Source organism: Enhydra lutris, unplaced genomic scaffold, assembly GCF_002288905.1.
Source record: "Enhydra lutris kenyoni isolate GAN:26980312 unplaced genomic scaffold, ASM228890v2 scaffoldscaffold4, whole genome shotgun sequence".
In the NCBI taxonomy this organism is placed as follows: domain Eukaryota; kingdom Metazoa; phylum Chordata; class Mammalia; order Carnivora; family Mustelidae; genus Enhydra; species Enhydra lutris.
This window is the reverse complement of record NW_019154088.1, coordinates 10,059,956-10,078,588: the sequence shown is the minus strand read 5'-3', so window position 1 is coordinate 10,078,588 and position 18,633 is coordinate 10,059,956. Positions and strand designations below refer to the sequence as shown.

Below are 18,633 nucleotides of genomic sequence, written 5' to 3'. Positions count from 1 at the left end.
CATCAAGTTTGTAAAATAGTAACCATTACTACAAGTTAGGAAGAACAGGCAGCATAGGGAAATATTACAATACATTAATTTTTTATTTTTTATTTATTTATTTTTTTAAGATTTTATTTATTTATTTGACAGAGAGAGAGATCACAAGTAGGCAGAGAGGCAAGCAGAGAGAGTGGGGGAAGCAGGCTCCCGCCAAGCAGAGAGCCCGATGCGGGGCTCAATCCCAGTACCCTGAGATCATGACCTAAGCCGAAGGCAGAGGCTTAACGCACTGAGCCACCCAGGCGCCCCACAATACATTAATTTTTTTTTTAAAGATTTTATTTATTTATTTGACAGACAGAGATCACAAGTAGGCAGAGAGAGAGAGAGGAGGAAGCAGGCTCCCCACTGAGCAGAGAGCCCGATGCGGGGCTCAATACCAGGACCCTGGGATCATGACCTGAGCCGAAGGCAGAGGCTTTAACCCACTGAGCCACCCAGGAGCCCCACAATACATTAATTTTTTAAAGCTGATATAATCTCTGGTGCCTGGGTGGCTCAATTAAGTGGCTGCCTTCGGCTCAGGTCATGATCCTGGAGTCCTGGAATTGAGCCCCGCATCAGGCTCCTTGCTAAGCAGGGAGCCCACTTCTCCCTCTCCCTCTGCCTGTTGTTCCCTCTGCTTTGCTCTCTTGCTCTGTCAAATATATAAAAATCTTAAAAAAAAAAAAATGTTCCCATCCTTTAAAAAAACCAAAAAACAAAACTGATATAATCCTGTGTTATGTTCCATTTATGTTCAAATATGTAATGCATGGATAGACCAGAAAGAACAAGAGAAGTCAAGTTGGTTAAGGAGATTTTTTTCCCCAAACTGTATTTAATGCTGTAATGTTTTTACAACGATTTTACAGTATTATGTTCTACTTTAATCACCAGACTGTTGTTCCTTTGGCCATGGCCAGTAACATTCAGCTTTTCCCAAAAAGGACTGCTTGGTCCTTCATCTAGTTTCCACTTTCACTGAATCCTAACATTAGACTTAAAGTGAAACAAAGCTTAAACACCATGCAAGTCATTTGTAACAGACTTTTGAGGCAGATGGATGGGAAAAGAGGGTATCGTGTTAGAATTTGTAGACCTGATTCCAGCTGTTATTACTGCTCTGAGTCCTGTGGCATACCACTAACCCTAAAGAAAGCTATTTGCACCCTGCAGACGAGGCAGTCACTGAGTCTTTTTTTTTTTTTTCTCCTTAAGTAGGCTCCACACCCAGCACGGAGCCCAGTGTGGTCCCAGACTCATGACCCTGAGATCAAGACCGAGCTGAGATCAAGAATCAGGTGCTTAAATTAAGCAACTGAGCCACCCAGGCACCCCAAGTCCCTGGATCTTGAAGATGTGAAAAGCCATGTAATAACAGCTGGGTATAATATGTCATTGAGGCTGCACATGCACAAGGGGGTGGATGACTTAGTAACAAGCAATAAACACATAACCCATTTTTAGGCCTTTCTACATTTAAAAAGCCAAGAAGTCCAGAACAGAAATGGAATCCTCCCTGGAGTGAGTGGGAAGTGGCCAAGGCAGCAAACCTGGCCCAGAGGCACACAGTGCTGACCCCTAGATGAACACCCCCACATCGTGTGTCAGGGCAGCAGCAGAGCAGACATACGTATTTGATGGCACAAACATAAACCTGAGTAAGGGAAACACAGTTTGGGATTTTAAAACTTGTAGGAGGGGACTGGGTTATATAAAATTCTTTAAAGACACATGGACAAAAGGTTTTTTGTTTTAACCACAAGTATTTATTGATGGATCAAAGAATACAATTTTAATGGAAACAATAAGGCACAACCGTGGATTAAAACAGTTTGCTATACAGCCAAAAGGAGGAAAAGCCCCATCTTAAGAACTTTAAATATGGAAGTCAAGGAGCCTCTGAAGTACCTCTCTAAAAGATCAATGTCAGAAAATTCTTCCCCTTTCTACATTTCCTATATTACATCACTTGATCACAAAGTCAGACTGATACTTCATCAAGAATTCCCCAGTCATTCATACTTGAGTCATCCGGCCTGGCCACTCCTGTTTGCCACTCTTCCCAATCCCTCTGCAGCATCTTGTTTTTGTTTTTAAACAATTCCCTTCCTCAAGTACTGAGTGCACATCTTGGATAGCCTTCCAAAGCAAGGAAACAACCAAGTGAGCAAGCAATGCGTCAGAGACAATCAGCCAAGGGCAAACACATAGACGAGGAGACTGCTAAAGATAGGATGACGACAGCCTGATTCACTGAGGTCTGTACTAAGCTGGAGGGGCACAGAAGTTGCTCTGGCTCGTGCAGAGGCCTGTCACACCACCTCAGATCGTGCCACTGATGCCAGACTCCTTGCTTCTAAGAGATGAGTAGTGGTTTACAAGAGGAACTAGGAAGTCAATGTAACCAGGCAGCTTCTGATAACAATACATTCAATGCTTTGGACCTCGTTCAGGAGCAGACTATGGCTTCCAGCCTTAACATTTGCCAACTGTAAAATTCATTGAGAATTTTGTGCAAAACTTCAAGACACTGAGGACAGTCTTTAAATCTCTTGAACTGGGATAAGGTAGGCACTTCTGTTAACACTGCTCATCCTATTTGGAAATGGGACGTGAAACACATTCCAGGGCACATAACACTGAGGCATTAACCATGGTGCAGAAGTGGGGGTACGCCAGGGTTTTAGAGTGCCCGGGCTCCTTGATCAAAAAGCCACAAGAAAGTTCCTCAAGCGTATTGTCAGGGCAGCCATTCTGGTGGTGATGGTATCCCCAAACTAAGCAAACCTGCAGGTATACGGCCCTTTTCTGAGGAGTTAACACTGTACTAACAAGAGTAGCCATGTAGTTATGTATGTTGAGAACCAGAGGCCAGAGGTAGAGCGACCCAGGTGAGCCATCTAGAAGCCTTGGCTCTACACCGTGCACCAAGGCCTCCACCTTTCAACAAGAACACCTAACCAACAGCCCTTTGATGATAGAGCAGAGTGCAGGGGACCAAAAGATGATCATTCTTCAGAGAGAAGTGTTGGTTATGGAAAAGCTCCTGGAGAGGCAACATCCCAGAGACCCATTTAAGAATAAAGGTAGACAAAACCCGCCAGATCGCCGCACTACCCTGCCAAGTCAGAAATACGTTTCACAGGCACAGCTTGGGGTGCCGAGTAAAACAGGGGGACTGAAGCTTAGTGAAGAGCAGGGAGACTGAAGAACTAAGTGAATGGTATGTTGGGTGAAAGAGGAGGAGGAAGCAAAGGACATACAAAAAAGGCTGGAGGAGCATGCCGAAGCCCGGCTGGAGGGAAGGCAGCAAGGCTGTCGTCTATATCCAGTGAAAGAGCTTTGCTGGTTGGTTCTTGGCATGAATTCCCTCTCTCACTTTTTCAGACTGGATGGACATATGGCCTTCAGCAGCAAACCAGGGAAGATGATATTCAGAAATGGAGATAACTGGTGAATGATACGGAACAGAAATGGACGGGGGTACCATTCTGTAATGCCCTGTTTATGCACCGAAGGCAGGTTTATGTTGACAGGACATGTCTGGGGTTGTCATGCAACAGCAGTAGCGCTTTGGGAGAAGGGGAATGATGGGGTGGAGGTGGGGCTGGTGGACAGGACGACTCTTGAGTTCCAGTTCTTAAATACTAGAAAGCAGGGAACAGTTTGGTCTCAGTCCTTCAGTGAAGAAATCGGATGCTCATTTTCTGTTCTACATCCACCTTCTCCAAAACCTGCAGGGGGAGAAAACCCCCAAATCCAATTATGGTTATGAAGGTCAAAACAGGAGATACTGTCCCAAGTTCTTATCTGAATGTTTTTCTCCCTCCCTTCTATGCAACAGAATTTCCCAACTTCTTCAGACTTTTTCAAACCAAGAGGGGACTGACTGACCTTAACAAATTCTGTGAAAGATATGGCGCTGTCCCCATCCTGATCCGCTTCCTGGATGGTCCTATCTGCGATGCTGCCCAGCTGCTCATCTGAGATGTTTACTCCAACCATCATACGAAGCACCTACAGGACCAAAAGCCACGAATTACAGGAGACCTAGGGGTCAGGAGGGCTCTTTTATTTTATTTTAAAACATTTTATTCATTTATTTGAGAAACAGAGTGTGAGAGAGCATGAGAGGGGGGAGGGTCAGAGGGAGAAGCAGACTCCCTGCTGAGCAGGGAGCCCAATGCCTGGATCCCAAGACCCTGGGATCATGACCTGAGCTAAGGCAGACACTTCACTGATTGAGCCACCCAGGCACCCCAGGAGGACTCTTAAAAAAAAGATTAAAGAAAAAGCCACTCCCACCCTCTTTTCCTTTGAAGTCCTCAAATATAACAGCTAGAAAGCAGAAACCCTTGTCTTCTCATCTCGGCCATTTGAGACAATGAGATGAGCAGAACTCTCTGGCAAGGTCACTGGATATGAAGGCAAAGCTTCACTGGGGGGAGAGTCCTTTGCATTTTGCTCTTCCATTACTTTTTGTCAGGAATACAGATAGATATGAGGCTCTGGTGGTATAGCAGTCATCCTGGGACCATGAGGTGAAAGTCCTCTGTGTTATGCATGCCAGAGCAAGAATACAGAAGCCCAGTTCCTGGACATCACATAGGTTCAGTATCAACCCAGATAATCTACCCCCAGACTTCTTGCTGCATGAGGCAAACTAGTTCCTTATTGGTGTAAGTCATTTTGGGAGGGCTTTCTAGGAATCCCACAGGAATGCAGTCCTCTCCGAAGCAGCTCATTAACCCAGCTATTCCTATAGCATAGCCAAGAAACATAAAGATCTTTGAAGGGGTAAAAACTAACCCCTTCTTTTTAGAAAAACAACAAGCACATTTAAAGGACTGTAGTCAAGAGAATTTAACATGTTTCATCAAATCTGCTTCACACATAACAAAAAAACTTTTCCCCCAATTCTGCTAACATCTTCAGAGTGTAAATGTACTTTGAAAATTGTTACTTTAAGCAAAATAAGCAATGGTAGTGACATGACTTTTGGTATGAAATGGGGGAAGGGTGCTTTTGTAATGCCTCATATCACTGCTCTGTCTTCAGAGCTAAGAGCTGAACTTTTCTACACAAGAGAGAGCCCTTCTGGCCCAGCAGTTCACGGGCCTTCCTTTCCATCCTTCTGCAATCTCATGACATAGATTTTTAAAAAGTAAATCACAGGATTTTCTGAAAAGAAAAACAGAGCTGAAATACCAATTTGCATCAATACTGGTTATTTTTTTTTACAAACTGATTCTTGAAAATTGGAAGTTGTACATTTGGGAGTACAAAGACAGACACTGGAAGGATTAATAAAAAGAGGCATTCTTGGGGCACCTGGGTAGCACAGTTTGTTAAGCGTTTGACTCTGGGTTTTGGCTCAGGCCATGATCTCAGGGTTGCGAGATGGAGCCTCACACTGAGGGGGGCCCATTCTCTCTCTCCGTCTCTCCATGTGCGCGCACACGCGCGCACACACACACGCACGCACACACACACACTCTCTCTCTCTCTCAAAACAAACAAAAATTTTTTTAAAAAGATGCAATCCTGGCAAAAATACAGAATGGCCAAGCCATTTACCATTTTCCCTGATTGTGTGTGGCTGACTAGACAAATTCATCCTCAAATAGCAGCTTCTTCAGATCTCAGTCCAATTTTTCTCTGAAGTATTTTATTTTTAGAATTAGAGAACTGTACGGAGCATGTGTGCTCTGTGGGGAGAGGAGTGGTGTTGTCTGAACAATCACTCATCCAGGCTATTAACGAGGACAAGAGCATCTAGAAGTGGCTTGATCCAGGTCCCAGCAACCAGTGGCCCTCACTGTCTGCCAGGCTTCTGTGGCCAGTTAGCTCTCAACAGAGTTACTCAGGGTTCCAGATGGGAATTTGATTAGCAAACAGGACTTTTATTATTACTATTTTTTTTTAAATAAAGATTTTCCTTATTTATTTGACAGAGACACAGCGAGAGAGGGAACACAAGCAGGAGGAGTGGGAGAGGGAGAAGCAGGCTTCTCACCAAGCAGGAAGCCCAATGTGGGGGCTTGATCCCTGGACCCTGGGATCATGACCTGAGCTGAAGACAGACGCTTAAGGGCTAAGCCATCCAGGCACCCCTACTACTTGTTTTCTTTTCTTTCTTTCTTTAGATTTATTTATTTATTAGAGAGAGAAAAAGAGAGAGAGCGCACAAGCAGGGGGAGGTGCAGAGGGAGAAAGAGAATCTCAAGCAGGTTCCCCCGTGAGCATGGAGCCAGACATGGGTCTCAAGCCCATTACCCCAATCACGACCTGAGGTGAAATCAAGAGTAGGACGCTCAACTGACTGAGGCAGGCACCCCTATTATTACTACTTGCTAATGTCTGGTAAGGTTTATTGTTTATTCCTTATATCAGTGTAAGAAAGCTCCCTTCTATCTCTGTTTTTCTAAGAACTTTTTTTTTAAAAATATGAAACACTTCACAAATTTGTGTGTCATCCTTGCACAGGGCCATGTTAATCTCTATATCGTTCCAATTTACTATATATGAGGCCAAAATGAGCACTTGCTAAGACTTTTTTTTTTTTTTGCTAAGACTTTTTAAAAAAATCATGAATGGATGATGAATTTTATCAAAAATTTTTTTAAATAAAGATTTTATTTATTTGACAGAGATCACAGAGCAGAGAGGCAGGCAAAGAGAGAGGGGGAAGCAGGCTCCCCGCTGAGCAGAGAGCCGGATGCAGCACTCGATCCCAGGACCCTAGGATCATGACCTGAGCTGAAGGCAGAAGCTTTAACCCACTGAGCCACCCAGGCGCCCCATCAGATACTTTTATTCTGCGGAAAAGACCATGGAATTCTACTTTAATCTGGTAAGGTGGCAAAATTGATTGATTGATTTTCTAATTTTAAATTTGAATTTCTGATTTAAACCCACCTTGGCTAAAATCCAGACTCCTTTTTATACACTGCTGGATTCAGTGTGTCAGTATTTTGTTTAGAATTTTTACATCCATGTGCATAAAAGAGATTGTGCTGTAATTTTCGTTACTTATGTAGTCTTCACATCAAAGCTACACTAGCCTCATAGAGTAGAGCAACTTATCTATTATGGTGTAATTGATAAACAAATACACTATACATATTTAAAATATGCAGTCTGTTCCATTTTGACATATGTAGACACATGTAAAACTATCACCACAATCAAGATAATGAACATATCCATCATCCCCAAAAGTTCAACCAGGACTTTTTATATAAAAATCACACCAGGAAAATAGCCACTTAGCCTTCCCTTAGGATAAACTCATCACAAACTTTTAAGTATCCACTGAATAGTTAAGAACTATGCATCATAAAATATTTTAGATACGGCAGTGTCTAGAAAGGCAAACTTTGTTTTCTTCTCACTTTGCTAAGATATTCATATCCTCTTCCCGCTAGGATAAAACTAGTTCTCTGTCACCACAGCAGTCCATGAACACGTTTGTCCTAAAGTCACTTCAGGCCTGAGGAACACTCTAGTGGCACTGACTGGCACTCCAGCATATGATCTCCTCACCCCTGCCTCTGGTTTTTTGTTTTTTTGGGTTTTTTTTCCTCTGGCTTTTTTTAATCCTAATAATAGAAAATAAATCAATCTACCACTCCCAAAAATATTTCTGGCAGCCAGATCTTCTGGGTCAGAGGATGAAAACATTCAACTACAAAAGGACTGCCTCTGTCTTTTCTCCTCAGAACTGAGCAGTCCATGCATAGCCATTTTCAAAAAGTACATTCCTCTCAATGAAGATATCCCCAATCTGAAAGCAAAGAACACTAACACTGACCTGCAGACTGTTTTGAATTTTGCTCAGACACAGAAATGTTGGTCCTTAATCTGGCCTGAGTAATTTTCAGCTTATCAGACTTCTTAAGACACTGAATGAGTTCAGATTTATTTGGGGGTGAGTGGAACCCACTTTACTTTTTAGTAAATTGAAATAGACAAATCTCCCTAGGAAATTCCTGAATGTATTAGCTTCCTAGGATCCTCCAGAATCATTAATATTAAATAAAAGAAAAAAGGAGAACTTTCTCCCCTCTAAACTTATATTTAAGGAAGTGGGGAAGACAAGAGGAAGGCAATGCTAGGAGGACGAAATTCTAGTCACTGCTAGTGGGAGGACAGGGAATTGTTCTCAGGAGCAACAAAGGACAGCAGTTGGCTCTGTACACCGGCCCGGCAACAATTCCTTGACTCCTATGTCAAGCTCAAGGACAGGTGGGACAGCAGCATTTACCTAAGTGTCATCAGAATGACCTGGATGTCAATAAGCTGATATAACAATAATGGAACTATCTGACTTAGACCATCTCCAATAGTGCAAGTAAGAGACGTTAAATTGGCTTTTAAACAACAAAAACATGTATTTTTGAGAACTCAATGAGCCACTGCGCATTTCTCCGGGATCATCGGGCTCTGCCTTATATCTAAGACGGTACTCTGTATCAGCAGGTGCTTTAAGGAAACACTTGCTGAAAGAACAATTCCCACCCAAAAGGACAAGCAAGCAGAGCCCAAACAAGTTGTCCACAACCATAAGCAGCTCTCCAACATACCTGTAACAGCTCATCACGGGAAATCTTGTCATCTTTATCCAAGTCATAGAGTCGAAAAGCAACTGGTAGGGGAAAACAAGAAGTTACTGGAAATTAGTAGTGTTTTGCCCCTTCTCAAGGAAGTAAATTTATAAAGAACACTAGATAGAAAACTGACAGCAAATACTGTTTCAAGAGTAACTTGACATGACTTTCAGAGCTTTTAAAGACACTGTAACATTTAAGAAACTGAAATGCAGGGCACCTGGGTGGCTCAGTGGGTTAAAGCCTCTGCCTTCGGCTCAGGTCATGATCCCAGGGTCCTGGGATCGAGCCCCACATCGGGCTCTCTGCTCGTTAGGAAGCCTGCTTCCTCCTCTCTCTCTCTGCCTGCCTCTCTGCCTACTTGTGATCTCTCTCTGTCAAATAAATAAATAAATAAATCTTAAAAAAAAAAAAAAAAGAAAGAAACTGAAATGCATCTCGTAGTTGCTGACTTCTTAACCCTGATAAAATAGGGCCCCTCTTCAGGCAAATCAGAAAACTTAATAAAAAGAAACAACTGAATTTTTTTTTTTTTAACCTTAGAATGTTTAAAAAAAAATCTGTAAGTGGTTCTATACGTGAGGTCATCTCACAAAACCTGCCAAGTCTACTGTGCACGGCACAGAGGGAGCCAGGAACGGGAGCCCTGCAGGCGAAGGAGCTGACCACACAAAGTATTGCTCTGGGAAAACGGCCACTCTGGCAGATCTGTGCCACGTTTCAAGTAACAGCCTTCCATGTTGGAACCCTGAAAGTAAAGAACTTTGCTTTCAAATAAAAATGCCAAGAATTTGATGGTCTTCTGGCCTTATCATGTTTCTCTCTCTTTAATATCACGTCAGTCTTCTGGAAACTAGAATGAGAGAATTCAGAAGAGCAAAAATCATTCAGACAGTGCCACGTTGCTGAAGAGCTACCAGGTGAGGAGTGTCCTACCATTGGATGATTTTCCTGGCAACAGTGAGAAATCGTCACACTAAGTGACTGCCTTGTAATTATAGCTGAATCGAGTGTGGTTTTGAGGCTCGGAATCACAGTATGCTACTAAGATTTTTGGGGTTTGGTATGATGCTATGAATACGCAAAGGCCAAAACACACTGTTCTAGTTACTGAGATACAGATCTTGTCCTCTGCAGCTCATGATCCTCTCACTTTAATACATTTGCAATGTTATCATACATATGAAATGCTGGGGAACAAAAACTATGGCAGTTATGCCTTTCTGGTTCAAGTAACATTTAAACATGGTCCTGAAAGACAGACAAATCTGACAACAGGTGGGATTCTAAGCAGAGCTTATACTAGACACAAAGGCATTAGAACATGGATGAATATATCAGTGTTAAAACATTACCCCTCTCCTCCCTGCCCTCCTCTGCCAAAAAGGAGTGAGTCTACTAAAATTTCAAGTAAAAATTTTAGAAGACTTTAACTTACTTGCTGTAAGGTACATATTTGAATTCTAGAGGGGGAGGGGCACCTGGCTGGCTCAGTTGGTTTAGCATGTGACTCTTGATCTCTGGGTTGTGAGTTCAAGTTCCACATTGGGTATAGAGATTACTTAAATAAATAAACTTAAAAAGAGTCCAGAGGGGGAAATAACTAGGAGACTTTCTCTAATGTTTGCTTTCTTTAATTTGGTTAGTTGATTAACTTTATATCAAATTTGAGAATTTATATGCTTAGGAGGTTTAGATCACAAAGGAAAGAGTTGCAAGGATCATTACTATTCCTAAAGGAGTATTTTTTAAAAACATTTTATTTATTTATTTATTTGAAAGAGCGAGAGCCCAAGCAGGGGAGACGAGCAGAGGGAGAGGGAGAAACAGACTCCCTGCTGAGCAGGGAGCCCAATGCAAAGCTCAGGACCTAGAGAGCATGACCTAAGCTGAAGGCAGACACTTAACTGACTAAGCCACCTACATGCCCCTGGAATATGTGTTTAATATACTCCCCAGACAGTGAACACACAGACACACACATACCTGTATATGTTGTCAAGTTTAAAATACATGAAATGTGTTATCTACTAAGCACTCTATAGGATGATTTCGGAATGGAAATACGTTTGCTATATAAACCATAAACATCTGTTCCAGAATTTTTTATTTAAACAACCATTTATTTTCATTTTTATATGAAATTTTTATTTTATTTTATTTATTTTTAAAGATTTTATTTATTTATTTGACAGGCAGAGATCACAAGTAGGCAGAGAGGCAGGCAGAGAGAGAGGGGGAAGCAGGCTCTCTGCTGAGCAAAGAGCCTGATGTGGGGCTCGATCCCAGGACACTGAGATCATGACCTGAGCTGAAGGCAGAGGCTTTAACCCACTGGGCCACACAGGCGCCCCTATATGAAATTTTTAAAAGATTTTATTTATTTATTTATTTGACAGAGAGAGAGAGAGGGAGAGAGAGAGAGATCACAAGTAGGCAGAGAGGCAGGCAGAGGGGGAGGGGGAAGCAGGTGCCCCACTGAGCAGAGCACCCGACACGGGGCTAGATCCCAGGACCCTGAGATCATGACCTGAGCCGAAGGCAGAGGCTTAACCCACTAAGCCACAAAGGCACCCCAATTTTCATTTTTTTAAATTAACCTCCACACCCAATGTGGGGTTCACACTCGTGATGTCCAGATCAAGAGTGCCATGCTGTATGACTGAGCTAGGAGCCAGGAGCCCCTGTTTCTGAATTTTTTAATCAGGTAACTGTTATAACATATCTCCTGTGTTCTGTATTTACAGAAGCCTGAACTGCTAATTCCTTTTCTTTTCTTTTCTTTTTTTAAGGTTTATTTATTTATTTTAGAGAGAGTGGGAGAGAGAGAACAAGTGGGAGTAGGGGGAGGGGCAGAGGGAGAGAGAGAAAATCCTTCAGCAGACTCTCTGCTGAGCGTGGACCCTAACAAAGGGCTTGATCCCAGGACCTTGTGATCATGACCTGAGCTGAAAAGTCAGATGCTTAACCGAATGAGCCCCCCAGATACCCCTGAAACTGGTAATTCTTTTTTTTTTTTTTTAAGATTTTATTTATTTGACAGACAGAAATCACAAGTAGGCAGAGAGGCAGGCACAGAGAGAGGGGGAGGCAGGCTCCCTGCAGAGCAGAGAGCCCGATGCGGGGCCCGATCCCAGGACCCTGGAATCATGACCTGAGCCTAAGGCAGAGGCTTTAACCCACTGAGTCACCCAGGCACCCCGAAACTGGTAATTCTTAAAATTCAGCTTCCAAAGACTGAATGTTTATATCCCCCCCCCCCCACCAATTCCCATGTTGGCTCTCAATTCCCGGTGCAATGTTATTAGGAGGTGAGGCCTTTGGGAGGCAATTAGGTTTGGATCAGGTCCTGAGAGTAGGGCCCTCATGATGGAATTAATGCCCTTATAAAAAGAGGAGACAGAAAATTTCTCCTCCTCTGTCTCTACCTCCCTCCCCATACGACGATACAGGAAGAAAAAGGGGGCCCTTCTGGGTGAAGCCGGAAGACCCTCACCAAGAACCTGAGTGGGCTGGCACCCTGTTCTCAGACTTCCAGGCTCCAGAAATGTGAGAAATGTCTGTTGTTTAAGCCACCCAGTCTATGGTGTTTTGTTACAGCAGCCCGAGCAGGGGAAGGTATCAGCAGAGAGATAAATGCAGCGACTACCTGATAGGACCTTTGAAGAAAAGCCGCAGCATTAGTAGTGGTTTCTTAACTGATGTGGATTCCTATCAGGCAGTTCTGGCCCTGAACCAGCAAAAACATTTTCCCCAAGATAACGAATGGTCAAGTGCGTAAATGACTGAGCCATTTTAACATTTGTCTCTTTACTCTTCTCATCTCTCTTTTAGCTCCCCCTTCTTGGTCCTATGATTTGGACTCCTCCAATCCAGAGCTATCTTCTTGCATCTCTGCTTCCATGGTTTTAATTAAACGCTTTCTAGTGCTCGTGATTCCTGAATGTCCAACTCCAGCATGGACCTCTCCTCTGAGCTCCTGACACTGATGTCAAAGCAATATGGTACACTGGTTAAGACTCTGGCTCTGCTAAATTCTGGCTCTGAGGATTATGAGCTGTGTGAACCTGAACAAGTTACTTGACCTCGTGGTGCCTCAGTTGCCCAAAAGGTAAAAGCAAAATGAGGATAACAGAATTCACCTCACAAGGCTGTAAGGACTAAATGAGTTAGTATACAAGAAGCACTTTAGGGGCGCCTGGGTGGCTCAGTGGGTTGAACCTCTGCCTTCAGCTCAGGTCATGATCTCAGGGTCCTGGGATCGAGCCCCATGTCAGGCTCTCTGCTCGGCGGGGAGTCTGCTTCCCCCTCTCTCTCTGCCTGTCTCTCTGCCTACTTGTGATCTCTGTCTGTCAAATAAATAAATAAAATTAAAAAAAAAAAAAAAAGCACTTTAAACAGTGCAGGGCACCCAGTAGGTGCTTAATAAATGTCACCTACCTGCCATTACCTCTGTGCCTTCCTTTCACACCACTCAGTTCTTTCTTGGTAAAGCTTTGTTCTCTGAACATTCCAAGTACTCATTTATCCTGGTTGTTCCCTGTGCCTGGAGCTATTTTCTGTTCTTTGCATGTCTGGCTCATTCTTAGCTCAGAGAGACTTTCTTTCACTCATGCAGTGGCACCCCTCACCGCTTTCTCACCTCACCTTATCCATTTCCTTCACAAGACTTGCCACAATCATAAAGTTTGTTTCTTCATCTGTCACTTCGTCTTTTTTTAGAAGTAGGCTCCATGCCCAGAATGGAACACAACATGGGGCCTGAACTCACGTCGACCCTGAGACCTAAACCTGAGCCAAGAGCGAGAGTGGGATACTTAACTGACAGAACCACCCAGGCGCCCCCATCTGTCTTTTTCCATGTAGTCTGTCTCCCTTATTAAATCATAAGCTCTATGAAAGCAAAGACCTTATCTGATTTATGCATCATTGTATCATGGGACTAAATTAGTGCCTGGTATATAGTAGTTGCTCAAACATTTGCTTAATGAAAGACCAAATGAATGATCTCAAATTTTTACCTTTTAATCACCGATTCTTAAAAACACAAAACAAAACAGTGGTTAAAATATACATAAAATGTACCATTTTGACTCTTCCACAATGTACAGTTAAAACGCTTTCACACTGTTGTGTAACCACCACCACTGACCATCTCCAGATGAAGAAATACTTCTTCATCTTCCCCATGGAACTCTGACCCATTAAACAATAATTCCCCATCTCCCCCTGACTCTAGTCCCTGACAACCTTCTATGAATTTGGGCTACTTTAGGAACCTCATATAAGAAGAATCAAATAATATTTATCTTTTTGTCTGGCTTATTGGTTTTCTTTTCTTCTTCTTCTTCTTCTTCTTTTTTTTTTTTTTTAAGCATTATCCATGTAGCATGTAGCAGAATCTCCTTCTTTTGAGGCCAAATGTTCTATTCTATGTATATAATGCATTTTGTGTATCTTTTCATCTTTCAATGGACATTTATTTGGATTGCTTCTACCTTTTAGCTGTTGTAAATATGCTGCTCACTGTTTCTTCTTGGCTACTCTCCCTAACTCCACTTTACAATATTCCTCATCATCCAAATAAAAGAGCTTCACGCAGACTCATTTCCCACATCATTCATTATGTGTTATAAAAAAAAACTTCAGGGGCGCCTGGGTGGCTCAGCTGGTTAAGGATCTGTCTTTGGCTCAGATCGTGGTCCCTCAGTCCTGGGATCGGGCCTCATGTTGGGCTCCCTGCTCAGCAGGGAGTCTGCTTCTCCCTCTGCCCCCCTTCCTGCTCATGGTCTTACTCTCTTTCAAATAAATAAAAAGTCTTAAACAAACAAAACTTCAATAATTTAAGAAGATAATTAGAACATCAACAGGGAAGCTCACAGACCTCTCCCTTCGCATAAGGTGGGTGGTCCATTTCACACAAGACAATATAACCTCCGTAATTTGAAGAGGAAAGCAATCAGGAACCATTCCTCGGAGACAAGAAGATTAGTACTATGTGTGCTTGGGCATGTGCCTGCATAGGTACAGTTCAGCCCTGGTGGTTGCCCTTGACATAATGGTCTGACTTCATTCTCTTGCCTGTGGATATCCAATTTTCTTAGCACCATTTGTTCAAAAGGCTGTCTGTTCTCTTTCTACTGAATAGTCTTGGCACTCTTGTCAAAAATCAATTGGCAAGGTGGGGCGCCTGGGTGGCTCAGTTGTTAGGCATTTGCCTTTGGCACAGGTCATGATCCCAGGGTTCTGGGATCCAGCCCCGCATCGGGCTCTCTGATCAGCAGGAAGCCTGTTTCTCCCTCTCCTACTCCCCCTGCTTGTGTTTCCTCTCTCGCTGTGTCTCTTTCTGTCAAATAAATAAATAAAATCTTAAAATACTGTCAACTTTTTTCAAAGAAATGGAACAAATACTCCTAAAATTTGTGTGGAACAAGAAAAGACCTCGAACAGCAAGAGGAATGTTGAAAAAGAAAACCAAAGCTGGTGGCATCAAAATTTGAGACTTCAAGCTCTATTACAACGCTGTAATCATCAAGACAGTATGGTACTGGCAAAAAACCTGACACACAGATCAATGGAATAGAATACAGAGCCCTGAAATGGACCCTCAACTCTATGGTCAACCAATCTTCGACAAAGCAGAAAAGAAATGTCCAAAGGAAAAAAGACAGTCTCTTCAACAAATGGTGTTGGGAAACTGGACACAGCATTCTTCTGCCCAAGCAGAAGAATGAAACTGGACCATTTCCTTACACCACACATGAAAATAGACTCAAAAGGAATGAAAGGCCTAAGGTGAGACAGGAATCCATCAAAATCCTTGAGGAGAACACAGGCTGCAACCTCTTCGAACCTTAGCCGCAGCAACTTCTTCCCAGAAACATCGCCAAAGGCAAGGGAAGCAAGGGCAAAAATGAACTATTGGGACTTCATCAAGATAAAAAACTTTTGCACAGCAAAGGAAAAGACAACTGACAGAATGGGAGAAGATATTTGCAAATGACAAATCAGATAAAAGGCTAGTATCCAAAATCTATAAATAACCTTTCAAGGTCAATACCCAAAGAACAAATAATCCAATCAAGAAAAGGGGAGAAGACCTGAACAGACATTTCTGCAAAGAAGACATGCAGATGGCCAACAGACACATGAAAATGTGCTCAATACCACTTGGCATCACAGAAATACAAATCAAAACCTCAATGAGATACCACCTGACACAAGACAGAATGGCTAAAATTAACAAATCAGGAAACAGATGTTCGTGAGGACGCGGAGAAAGGGGAACCCTCTTACACTGTTGGTGGGAATGCAAGCTGGTGCAGCTACTCTGGAAAACAGTATGTAGGTTCTTCTATGAAGGCAGAGCTACCCTACGACCCAGCAATCTCACTAGTGGGTATTTACACTGAAGATACAAATGTAGTGATCCGAAGGGGCACGTGCACCCCAATGTTTATAGCAGCAATGTCCACAATAGCCAACCCATGGAAAGAGCCTAGATGACCATCACCAGATGAACAGATAAAGAAGATGTGGTATATATATACACAATGGAATACTATGCAGCCATCAAAAGATGAAATCTTGCCTTTTGCAACTATGTGGATGGAACTAGAAGGTATTATGCTAAGCGAAATAAGTCAATCAGAGAAAGACAATTATCATATGATCTCACTGATATGAGGAATCTGAGAAACAAGATAGGATCATACAGGAAGGGAGGGAAAAATGAAACAAGACGAAACCAGAGAGGGAGACAACCCATAAGAGACTCTTAATCTCAGGAAACAAACTGAGGGTTGCTGGAGGGGAAGGTAGTGGGAGGGATGGGGTGGCTAGATGATGGACACTGGGGAGTGTATGTGCTATGGTGAGCACTGTGAACTGTGTAACACTGATGAATCACACACCTGTACCCCTGAAACAAATAATACATAGTATGTTATTTTATAAAAATTAAATAAATAAAATCTTTTAAAAAACATAATTAATTAAACAAATCTTTAAAAAAAAAGCATTCTGCAAGATGTCCTTTTCTTCTTTAACAGGGAATTAACTACCTGTTATTCTTATGTAAATATCTCTTGTTAAAAATTCTTCCCAGGGTGCCTGGATGGCTCAGTTAACATCTGATTCTTGATTCTGGAAAAAAAAATTTTTCCTTCTGGGACACCCGGGGGCTCAGTCCATTAAGTGTCTGACTCTTGATTTCAGCTCAGATCAGGATGGTCCTGAGAATGAGTCCCTGAGCTGAGCTCTGAGACTGGCAAGTAGTGAGCTTCTCTCCTTCTCCCTCTGCCCCTCCCCCAGCTCATGTACAGGTCCTCTAAAATAAACAGATAAAATCTTTAAAGAAAATGGTTATGATGATAAATTTTAGGGCAACCCTGTCAGGTCTTCTCCCTCTTCAGGAGTTTTGTACCATCACTTTACTAACACTCCATAAAGTTTGCTTTGCTGCCCACCAAAAAAAAAAGAAAAAAAAAGATGATGAATTCTATGTTATGTATTTTTTTTTTACCATAATTAAAAAAAATCTTCCTTAGTGCCCTCGAACTCCTAGGTACTGTGTCATAAATGTGCTTTAGTATATTTCTGGGATCCAAAATGAAATATGGTTCCTAAAATGTCCTCTTTAGCATACAGTGGGATTACCATTACGCTCATTCTGTTCTTATGGCCTGATACTACATGACTCTTGAGGTGAGGGTCAAGGTGCTGCAAGTCAGGCAGTCACGGTGTACGGTGGCTGCATCTTGGATTTATTCCTTAGGTCTTGTTTAAACATGCTGCGGACCCAAATGTAGCACTCTAGTATATCCCTTACAGCATTCATTTTATTAGATTGAGTCCAGCTTTTTCCAGCCTATCAGTATTTCTTTTGGTTCTGATTCTGCGGTATCTTATCTTCACTATACCTCTAAGTTTACAGTCAACCAGAAACTGGTTTGTTAGTGAATTCTAATTTCTTCTCTCAAGACTAAATACTACTTGAGACAAAACCTGTTTCACTATGTGATACACCTGAAACTACTATTTTATATGTCAACTATACTTCAATAATAATAATTTTAAAAAGACACAGAGCTGTTCCACAGCCTCCAATGTTATATCTATTATTTAATTGGGACGCCTGGGTGGTTCAGTTAAGCGCCCCACTCTTGGTTTCAGCTCAGGTGATGATCTCTGGATCCTGAGATTGGACCCCACATCAGGTTCTATGCTGAGCAGGGAACCGGCTTGGGGATTCTTTCCCTCTGCCCCTCCCCCTGCTCATGGATGACACACACTCTCTCTCAGATAAATAAATAAATCTTGAAATAAATAAATAACAAAGAAGCACATCTGTTACTCTGTCACAAAGTTGCCCTAATACTTTGGCAATTGGGGAGTCTGGGTGGCTCAGCCAGTTAAGGGACTGCCTTTGGCTCAGGTCACGATCCCAGGGTCCCAGGAATGAGTCTTGCATCAGGCTCCCTGCTCAGTGGGGATTCTGCTTCTCCCTCTGACCTCCTCCCCTCTCATACTCTCTCTCACTCTCAAATAAAGAAAATCTTTAAAAAAGAAATACTTTGGCAACTGCATTTCAATATAATTGGTTTCCTTTATAATCCTATGTATTTGCTTTTATGGTTTCAAAAGTATTCTGAGATGGGGTCAGTAGGATTCACTAGACTGCCAAAGGAATTCATGACTTAAACAAATAGAGTCCCTCCCTACCCCTAAAAGTAGAGCTCATGCAGAGAGGGCATTCAGGTAACCGGTATGTGTTAGGTCTGATGACCTTTAAAGTCTCCTCTAATCCTGGATTAGAAAAGCAAGCATAGTTTCATTCTGTGCTTTCACAGCAGCACAGAATGTCTCTTAATGGTCTCCTTAACCTACTCACTTGATTCAGGGATTCTCTCCCTCCCTCTGCAAATCGTTCCAACTGACGTGGTGGCACACTGCGTACTTGTAGCTAATGGGCAACACCTGAGTGTCCACTCCACCA

The 18,633-nt window shown here is 42.5% G+C and overlaps 1 protein-coding gene across 1 annotated transcript in view; it reads right to left on the bottom strand.

Moving 5' to 3' along the window:
- Window positions 1–3,031: 3,031 nt before the first annotated feature.
- Window positions 3,032–18,633, bottom strand: part of LOC111160400 (calcineurin like EF-hand protein 1) — a 43,411-nt gene continuing 27,809 nt past the window's right edge. Inside the window, exons 5-7 of the mRNA XM_022523499.1 lie at window positions 8,613–8,674; window positions 3,922–4,044; window positions 3,032–3,761 (exon numbers count right to left, since the gene is read on the bottom strand). Of these exons, the coding sequence (XP_022379207.1) occupies window positions 3,708–3,761; window positions 3,922–4,044; window positions 8,613–8,674 (239 nt within the window). The 3' untranslated portion in view covers window positions 3,032–3,707. The remainder of the gene's footprint in view (window positions 3,762–3,921; window positions 4,045–8,612; window positions 8,675–18,633) is intronic.